Source organism: Aedes albopictus, chromosome 1 (genome assembly GCF_035046485.1).
Source record: "Aedes albopictus strain Foshan chromosome 1, AalbF5, whole genome shotgun sequence".
In the NCBI taxonomy this organism is placed as follows: domain Eukaryota; kingdom Metazoa; phylum Arthropoda; class Insecta; order Diptera; family Culicidae; genus Aedes; species Aedes albopictus.
In genome coordinates this window covers 114,168,271-114,178,580 of record NC_085136.1, presented here as the reverse complement: position 1 = coordinate 114,178,580, position 10,310 = coordinate 114,168,271, and the positions used below count along the sequence as shown (strand labels likewise).

The 10,310-nt window shown below is 43.5% G+C and overlaps 1 protein-coding gene across 1 annotated transcript; it reads left to right on the top strand.

Annotated features, from left to right (window-relative positions):
• Positions 1 to 7,133: 7,133 nt before the first annotated feature.
• LOC115256103 (sphingomyelin phosphodiesterase-like) lies at positions 7,134 to 9,478 on the top strand. The gene is made up of 4 exons (XM_029854362.2): positions 7,134 to 7,345; positions 7,552 to 8,012; positions 8,077 to 9,051; positions 9,118 to 9,478. The coding sequence occupies exons 1-4, from the start codon at positions 7,231 to 7,233 to the stop codon at positions 9,454 to 9,456; spliced, it is 1,890 nt and encodes a 629-aa protein (XP_029710222.2). The 5' UTR covers positions 7,134 to 7,230; the 3' UTR covers positions 9,457 to 9,478.
• The last annotated feature ends 832 nt before the right edge of the window (positions 9,479 to 10,310 follow it).

The following is a 10,310-nucleotide window of genomic DNA, read 5'->3' as shown; positions in this document are numbered from 1 at the left end:
CCCTTCTTTTATACAATCGTAATTGAACAAAAAAAACCACCACTTCGTATGCATTCATTTTAGTCGGCATTATTCGTGAGCTGGGCTGCAAAACGGTGAGTCGATAAGGAGAGCGTCCAATATAGCTCTGGTCCTCACAAGTTCCTACCTCATGCTTCCACGGGTCAAGCGATGACAAAGACCGCCAGCTAAGAGTTGTGTGCTTAGCTGGTAGTGCAGCCTGGGCTTTGTTGTCCTTCTGACTTCAGCTAGATTGTGGAGGTACGATCCGAGCGTCTGTTCACCAAGGAGGTGCAGCTCAAACAGCGTCTGTTCTGGTATCCAGCGGCTGAGTAAGAAACGCTGCACCACGCCCAGCTAGATCCAAGGTGGTAGCCCCATTAGCGTGGTCGTCCCAGTGTTGGTTGGGATGTTAAACAGAACTGGCAGGATGGCCCTCCGGCGAGACAGGAGTGTTGGCGTAGGCCCAATAAGCCACCCGTAAAAATCCCCATTGCGAATAACATAGGAGAAAATACGACTCGATACAATCGGCAAAGACCCACGCGACGAAATAAGGACTACGATTGGAAACTTGGAACATGGAATTGCAAGTCACTAGGTTTCGCAGGATGTGACAGGATAATCTACGACGAACTACATCCCCGCAACTTCGACATCGTGGCGTTGCAGGAACTTTGCTGGACTGGAAAGAAAGTGTGGAAAAGCGGGCATCGAGCGGCTACCTTCTACCAAAGCTGTGGCCCCACCAATGAACTGGGAACAGGATTTATAGTGTTGGGCAAGATGCGACAACGTGTGATCGGGTGGCAGCCGATCAACGCAAGGATGTGCATGTTAAGAGTTAAGGGCCGCTTCTTCAACTACAGCATCATCAACGTCCACTGCCAACACGAAGGGCGACCTGATGACAAGAAAGAAGCGTTCTACGCGCAGTTAGAGCAAACATACGATGGTTGCTCGCCGCGTGACGTGAAAATCATTGTCGGCGACATGAACGCGCAGGTAGGAAGGGAGGAAATGTACAGACCGGTAATCGGGCGAAACAGCCAGCACGCTAGGCTGCGGTTTATTTTTCAAAAGTTGTTGAAACCTGGAATTCGTAAGCTCTTTTGGATTCAAATGACACAAAAAGAGAAACCTCGGAGTTTAAGCCAAAAATATTGAGATTTAGAGGTCGCGCAATCGCTTCAAAGTCGAATTTTCGAGTAATAAAAAGGTGTTTTCACTTCAAGTGCCATAGCTTTCTCAATTTTCAAACGATTTTCAATCTTTTCTTATGAAATTCTCACAAATTGAATTTCGAATAAACTCGTAGAACATCATTTTTTTCCAAAGTCACGCAAAATATGAGTTTTTGAAGATTTAATTCATTTTTTTCTTCTTTTTACAAAAAAAATTAACTTTAGAGTCCTATAACTTTTTAACCGTTTGACCAATTTTAATTTTTTTAGCTTGCTTTTGTAGATATTTTTGTTGCCTATCTTTGTGCTAAACAAACTTTTCATCAAAGTAGTCATTTTTATGATACTTTTCACCAAAAACTGCCAAAACATTCCTTAAAACTTGATTTTTTCATGCATAATTGGAGTTTTTGACGATTATTTGCAATTTTTTACACCAAACCAGATACTCAACATCATATTTAGGGATATGGAACACATTGGAGGATTTTTTTTTCAATTTTTTTTTCTCACATTTCGAACATGAAAATATTTTTTTATTCGGAACACCCAAAAAACTGAATTTTAAAGCTTCGTAATGATTATTTAGTATAAATTTTTCACTTTGAGCTCGAAACTAAGCATGAAAACTATTAAAATTTTGCCAAAATTCTGATTTTTCCAATAAAATACGTGTTTCTGAACGGTTTTTGGTATTTATCTATTATGAAACGTTTTTTGAAAGATACAGTTTATTCACAGCACTCTTAGGCAACAAAAATATCTACAAAAGCAAGCTTAAAAATTTAAAATTGGTCAAACGGTTAAAAAGTTATAAGGCTCTAAAGTTAAATATTTTTGTAAAAAGAAGAAAAAAATGAATTAAATCTTCAAAAACTCATACTTTGCGTGACTTTGGAAAAAAATAATGTTCTACGAGTTTATTCGAAATTCAATTTGTGAGAAACTCATAAAAAAAGATTGAAAATCGATTGAAAATTGAGAAAGTTATGGCACTTGAAGTGAAAACACCTTTTTATTACTCGAAAATTCGACTTTGAAGCGATTGCACGACCTCTAAATCTCAATATTTTTGGCTTAAACTCAGAGGTTTCCCTTTTTGTGTCATTAGAATCCAAAAGAGCTTACGAATTCCAGGTTTCAACAACTTTTGAAAAATAAGCCGCCGCCTACTGCACGCCGTATCGAATGATTACGGCCAGCGATGCGTAAACTTTGCAGCCTCTCGTGGTATGGTAGTCCGAAGCATCTTCTTCCCCCGCAAAGATATCCACATAGCCACCTGGAGATCACTGCCCATATTCGCATAGTTGACGTAAGCGCCACTGTAGTTTTCGACACACTTTTGAAATTTTAATAATAAGTAATGAAAAGTTTAAGATTTTTTCCACGTTGACATTCAGCTAGTGATTAGATCTTGTGTTCTATTGAATAAAACTGGTCACTATTATGCACATGTGCTAGATATAAGCTGGTGAATGCTGACGTTGTCAATGGTGGTTACTTCGATTATGCGATCATGGGCAGATCACCCACCATCAAACAGAAAACCAAATCGACCACGTTCTAATCGACGGTAAATTCTTCTCGGATATAACCAACGTCCGCACATACCGCAGTGCGAATATAGACTAGGATCACTACTTAGTCGCTGTATGCATGCGCTCAAAACTTTCGACAGTTATCACCACGCGTCGAAGTCGAACGCCGCGGCTCAACATCGAGCAACTTCGTAACGTAGAAGTGGCTCAAGACTACGCGCAGCAGTTAGCAGTGGCCCTACCAACGGAAGAGCAGCTTGGCGCAGCTACACTTGAAGATGGCTGGAGGGACATCCGATCCGCCATAGGTAGTACCTCGGCTACAGCACTAGGCTTCGCGACTCCGAATCACAGAAACGACTGGTATGATGGCGAATGTGAACAGTTGAAAAACGAGAAGAATGCATCATGGTCGAGAATGCTGCAACACCGTACGAGAGCGAATGAGGCACGTTACAAACAGGCGCGGAACAGGCAGAACTCAGTCTTCCGGATGAAGAAGCGTCAGCAGGAAGAACGAGATCGCGAAGCGATGGAAGAGCTGTACCGCGCTAAGGACACACGAAAGTTCTACGAGAAGCTGAACCGGTCGCGCAGAGGCTTTGTGCCACAAGCCGACACGTGCCGAGAAAATCACGGGAATATTCTCAAGAGCGAGCGTGAGGTGGTCGAAATCCACCATTTACGGCGGAGTGCAGATGGAAGACGGGACTTGGAGAAGACGAATGAACCACGAGCTGCATCAGCTGCTGAGAGAATCAACCATCGTCCATACCGCGAAAATTGGGAGGCTACGGTGGGCGGGTCACGTCATCAGGATGTCGGATAGCAACCCGACTAAAATGGTTCTCGAGAGTCATCCGACCGGTACCAGAAGACGTGGAGCACAGCGAGCTAGGTGAGTCGACCAAGTGAAGGACGATCTGCGGACCCTACGCAGAGTGCGGAGCTGGAGACAAACTGCCATGGACCGAGTGGAATGGAGGCGGCTACTATGTATTGCAGAGGCCACCCCGGCCTTAGCCTGATCGGTAAGTAAAGTTATTCGTGAGCTTTCTAATTAGATTTCAGCATAGGTTACACTTCGGTTTAGGTATGAACTGCAACAATCTGTACTTCGCCTACCAAAATTTTCCTACTATATCATTTTGCAAGCAACAATCATTATCATTACACGGCTGGTATGGCCCGCAATATCATCAGATGGCGACCGTGACTGATCGCAAACTTCACAATCGGCCAATAAGGGGCCGTCCATATACCACGTGGACAGAAAATTCATGGTTTTTGACCCCCTCCCCCCTCCCCGTGGACAAGCGTGGACTTTTCATTGACCCCTACCCCCTCTACCAATGTCCACGTGGACATCCAAAAAAAGTGTTTTTTATGTCTAAAATAAATGAAAAATGTGGTTTTGATTTTTTTTATATATTGTTTTTTCGTAAACAATGTCTTAAATATAATTGCAAACTTTATGAAATACAAATGTTCTATAGCTACCTACAAGTTTTCCACATTGTTTTTAATTCAGCTTAATGGGTTCGATTGAAAAATTTTCGTCAAACGGAAAATTCTTAATTGGGTGTTTTTCGTGTAATGTCCATCGCCTAATATTAGTTAATTAGTTAATATGTTAATGATAGTTCAATGTTTAGTCCGTACAGCCTCTGTTTGAGGACGATGTTTTTTTAAATGTTTGTTCAATCTATGATTGTCTGATTGTTTCGTTGAGATAGGTATAGGTAAGTTTAAATCTTAGATTTTTGTTGAGATAAGATTATACTGCTTAGAATCTTACAAAAAAAAACAAGATTTACAGCAACTAAATTGTATTGCTGAGGTTTAGACTTTAATATTCATTGGAAACATCTTAAATTTTAAAGGAACCTACAAAAAAAAAAAAGTTTTTGAGATAGGCCTGCAAATCCCTACATGTATTTTGAAACTTCGAAGTAGTTTAAAAATTTGATATGGAACTTCGAAGAATCCATACAGAAATTCATTGAAATTTTTCTGACTGAAACACCAACATTTGCATGGTCTACACTCCATTTTAAATCTCCAGAATATTTCTCGATGAAGAAAACTAAGTAATTAGAAATTCTGATGATTTAAAACTAATTAGTCTGTGAATCAATACCATGATTTTTTTTCCTTGAAGAAGTAACTTACAACTAAAAGACAGTATGATAAAATAAAATGTATGAAAGAACTGTTGAAGAGAATCTCATCAATAATGCGACATAGGTAATTTGTTTCATTTGTAGATTCTTGTTTCCTAATTTTTATGTCAATGTTGTCCACGTGGACATTTGACGAACCCCCACCCCCCTCTCCGTGGACAAGCGTGGACTTTTCGCTAACCCCCTCCCCCCTCCAAGCTGTCCACGTGGTATATGGACGGCCCCTAACCAATCACTTATCTTTACATATCACCAACACGATGAAAGCTGTTTCCAACTTGTTGTGGGTTCTCGATGGTAATCCCTCGGTTCTTCAGAAGATTGGCGGGCATGCGGGCGGGTGATACCAAAAAAGTTTAGGTCTGTGACTGCAGTTTCAATAGCAAGTCTTTTTTCATCCATAGATTAATCGCCATTGGTATCACTAGTAGGCTTTCCGCTGCAATTCAAGACCAACAATTGAAAAGGCCACAACAGCATTTTGTAAACAAATGTGTTTCTATCGACTTGAGGCTTTTTAAACTCCCCCCACACACCTCACCACCACTAACAGATAGCACAAACATCAAGCTTTCTGTTAATGGTTGTGAGATGCGTGGGTGGATCCCTGAAAGCCCTAAGTCGACAGAAACGTGTTTGTTTACGCAATGTTGATGTGACCTTTTCAATTTTTGGTCTTGAATTGTTAGTTAGGTACAATCGGCTTGCAGGGTCAGACATCAAGCAATTACATTTCCGTAGGACCTCTTTTTCACTCTTTTACAGGCGAAACGTTGGAATAGGTTATAAATGTGCAATGTGAAGGACTTTTGCGTTCATTTCCTCAATGATGGAATGTGTCACACGTTCTTGTGAGCACAAATCTGGAGATCTATCAAAAGAATTGGGCTGAAAATGTTAGTTTCTTTACGAGTGAGCAAACATTGAGTAGTATTGCTGACCTGCCGGATAATTAGATTTGTGCTCTTGAAGATTTGAACGAGTTGCAAGGCGGCCATCTTTGGTTTCTAACAACCATGTCCTTGAATGATACGAAATTTGATACTAAGTATCGATGAGGTTTCCTAGATCGTCTAAAAATACAAATTATCGATTTTCTGTTTTCTTACAGTTCTATGGGTAATCAGTGAAGAATTTTGAGAGTTTCCAATATCTTGGTAGCCAAATGGCGGCACCAAGATCGACATAGGTGCACGGATAAGAAGGCGAGGGCTGCTTTCACGAGTTTAAGAAATGTATGAAAAAACCAACCAGATAAGTCGACGCACCAAAATCCGAATTTTCAACTCGAACGTGAAATCTGTGCTGCTATACGCCAGTGAAACCTGGTGTGTATCAGTGGAGAACACTCAACGGCTGCAGGTCTTCATAAATAGATGCCTGCGGTATATAATTCGTGCATGGTGGTCTCACAATTTGATCTCCAACGTGGAGCTCCATCGTCGATGTCACCAAAAGCCGATAGTGACAGAAATTCTGGAGCGGAAGTGGAGGCTCATGGCGGCGCAGCCTCAATAACGAAATCAAGCAAGTCGACAGAAATTTGACCTGGCCACAGGTCAAGGCGACGGCTGGCAATCACCCAGAATGGAAATCTTTCAATTCGGCCCTCTGCACCACCATAGGTGCCCAGGACTCAAAGTAAGCAAGTTTGAAAACCTCCTGAATACGCATAAGAAAAGAGAGTTGTGTAAAGTATGGTTAATAACTCCATTGTTTACTGATTGTTGAGATTGTTTACGACCTGATTCCATTTTTATAAACTAATAGATATATGTCACTATATGTATCTCTAAACATGATAGTTGCTTCTCTGAACAGCTGGAAAGCTTCTGAATAACGAAAACAATGCACGCAATGGCAGATAAGTTTCCGAAAAACAGCTGTGGAAATCTCCAAAGCACAATATAAAGCAGTATAATGTCTAGTAAAGTTCCAACGACAACAAAAACAATAAATGTAAATGTAAATTTCCATCAATTGGCTATGCGTTTTCAGAATTATTGATCAACTCGCTTAAGTACCGAATTGCAAACTTGTTCAAATTCTGCACAAACCCCAAACCTTTGGGTGCACCCGCAGAGAAATTTGCCGATACTCGTGCATTTTCCACACCACTTTTTCGCGCTTGTTGATTGATGGTGTCACGATAAGTGGCTACACATTTTGCGATAACGGCCACCCTGTGGGGTATCTTCCCATTGCGTATAAAAGAAGCTGTACATAACAAGAAGCCGGTAGTCAGTGGTTCTCATTGCCACTTGCGAGAGGTGTTTTGGCGAGATAAGTTTTAGTGGAACAGGATAGTTAGCTGCCGGAACTATGCGGATTGTTTTGGTAACATTGCTGGTGGGACTGCTGGTCGCCACCGGCCAGGGCTATCAGGTCAAGCCAAGGAACTACAATCAAACGATTCAACAGCTGCAAAAGGATTACGGTTAGTGCGCTCTAGGTGACGTTGACGTTGAGTTGGTGATAGTTGAGCTACTTCAAACGGTTTAAGTGTTCTCGTTTATCAATGATGCTCGAGGAATGCAAACAGCCCCTAATTGGGTAATAAACCTTTCAAGTAGCTGGCCGCTGGTGTGATGATTCGCTGTAAACATTGTAGTAAGCTGTTGTTATGTTCTCATCCTTACGTAGTTCGGGTGGAGGAGGAATTCCGGCGGGAATTCCAAATTTGGAAACAAACGGGTGTGAAGACGCCCCACTTCAAGGAAATGTTGGAAGCCTGGAAGTTTACCGAGGATCAGCGTCGTAAGGAGCTGGAGGACCTTCCGATTCAAATGGAGGGAACTCTATGTGTTCTGTGCCGATCCGTTGTGGGACAACTGATGGATCAACGTCGAGAGGGTGCCTCTCGAGCGGATCTCTTCGCGACGGCTTACGAACTGTGCACTACGCTGCAAATCCAGGAACCCGATGTGTGCCATGGGGTTATTGAGTTGAACATCGATTTCTTCCTGTACATCTTCGACAGCAGGCCAACGGTCGGAGCTGACACGGTTTGCGCTGTAGTGTTCCAATCATCCGCGTGCACCTTGACTGATCCAGAATTCATCAACTGGTCGGTTAATGTTAACCCCCGCAGCACTCCAATTACCGTAAGTACAACTTCGCTGAACTGATGCGTACCGAGTAAGTACTAACTAATTATCTACAATCTAGGGATCGAAGCACTTCCCGAACGCGCGTGGCCCGAATGACATCAAGGTCATTCACATCACCGATTTGCACTACGATCCACTGTATCTGGTGGGCCATAACGCAGTTTGCAACCGACCTGCCTGCTGCCGCAGCGACCAAGGCATTCCGGACAATGTGCTGGAGCGCGCTGGCAAGTGGGGTGATTATCGCGATTGTGATTCGCCATGGGACGCCGTTGACGATGTGATCGATCACGTTGCCACTAACCATCCGGACGCAGCATACATCTATCACACCGGCGACATCATCGATCATGGCGTCTGGGAGACCTCCATTCCACACAATGTTCAAAGCATGAATCGCGTTTATAACAAACTGATTGAAAAGTTCCCCAACAAGCCTGTATTCAACATCATCGGTAACCACGAAGCTCATCCCACAAACGTTTTTGCACCAAGTACAGTCACTCAACAGCAATTCTCCATGGAATGGCTGTATTCTTACTCCGCTGACATGTGGTCTAATTGGCTACCTCAAGCTACTCAATCTACCATTCGTCACGGAGGGTACTACACAATGCTGGTTCGTCCAGGATTCCGTATTGTTGGCTTGAACAACCAAGATTGTTACACCTTCAACTGGTGGATCCTATGGAAACCGGACTACCTGGCAAACCAAATGCAGTGGCTCCATGATGTCCTTCTGCAAGCAGAGCAAAACAACGAGAAGGTTCACATTCTTGCCCACATTCCGTACAGCTCATCGGGCTCGACCTTCCGTATCTGCCAGCGAGAGTTCCGCCGCATCGTTGAACGTTTCTACGACACTATCAGCGGTCAGTTCAACGGACACACCCACCGTGACGAGTTCAACGTGTTCTACTCGAGAGAGAACCCCGCCCATGCCATCAACGTCGCTTGGAACGGAGGCAGCACCACGGCCTTCAGCAACATCAACCCCAACTACATTGTTTACTACGTGGACCCAGCGACTTATGTAATACCTACCACTTCCACGTTTTGTTAAACACCAAATCAATTAACTCTTATCTAATCACCGCAGCAAGTGACCGATTTCGAATCGTACATCTTCAACCTGACGGATGCCAATCGGTTCCCAGACCGACGGCCGGAATGGTTCCAGCTGTACTCCTTCGCCAAGGAGTTCAACATGCACAACCTGAGCCCCCGGGAAGCGGACACGATGGTCAAGCGACTGGGAACACCGGCGGGAAGGAACGAGCTGCGACGCTACTGGGAGTTCAAGGTCAAACTGGGAGACCCATCGCTGGAAGCTGGCTGTGATGACGATTGCTTGCTGAACCACCTGTGCCAGGTGGTGGTCTCCGAAATGGGTGATGACGTCAAGTGTGACGAGCTGCGGGCGACGTTCTTTGGTTAAATAAAGTTCTGATTGAACTGTACTGCGAGTGTTTTGAATCGTTGATTTATTTTCGTTTTTTAGCTATTCCTGTCAGACCTAACCACTACCGATGAACGATTACATTATCTAATTCCGAACGTATTGCAATTCAAGTAGAAAGGTTTTTGAGATACATTTAGGGGTACTTACGCATTCTCGGCAGTTTTGTTCTCTTCGTCATGGGGGTTTTTTTGAAACCTGTTGATCTCAGAGTTGGCCTTAAATCCTTCCCAACCAAGCTGAGTTATATGCCCAAATTTCAGGCAATTCGGCCTACAAAAACCCCTCATGACGAAGAGAACAAACCTGCCGATAATACCTTTCGTCACCCTATTTGAAAATTGAAATTTGGAAAAACTCGGTTTAATAGAGGGCTACTGAAGTTGAGATATTTTGGGGTGGAATGATACACTATCTATTTTTTACACCTCATGGAATGCTTTCACTAAAATCACCCAAATTCCAGTGACACATTGGCCTGAGAGGACGTAGAGGTCTCTAAATTCGTTTCTTAGGTGTCCAACAAATCATCCTTTCCCATTCCTCAGCTATCGCAAGGACGTGGTCAGACTTGTGATCTTTCAGAGGGTTCCAGATTTCGTGGGGGTTTCAGGGGGTCTCAGAGCCGTTCAGGCGAACTCATGGGGTTTCAGAGGGTTTCCAGAGATAGCAAGAGAGAACCGTGGGGCGTCATGGGCATTTCAGTGGGTCCCAGGAAGTTTATGAGAGTCTCCAGTCCATGTCTCAGGAAGGCTCCAGGCGGCTCTGGAGCGTTCCAGAGTGTCTCATAAGCGTTTAAGGGGGTCTAAGGAGCGTTACAAGAGGGCTGCAGG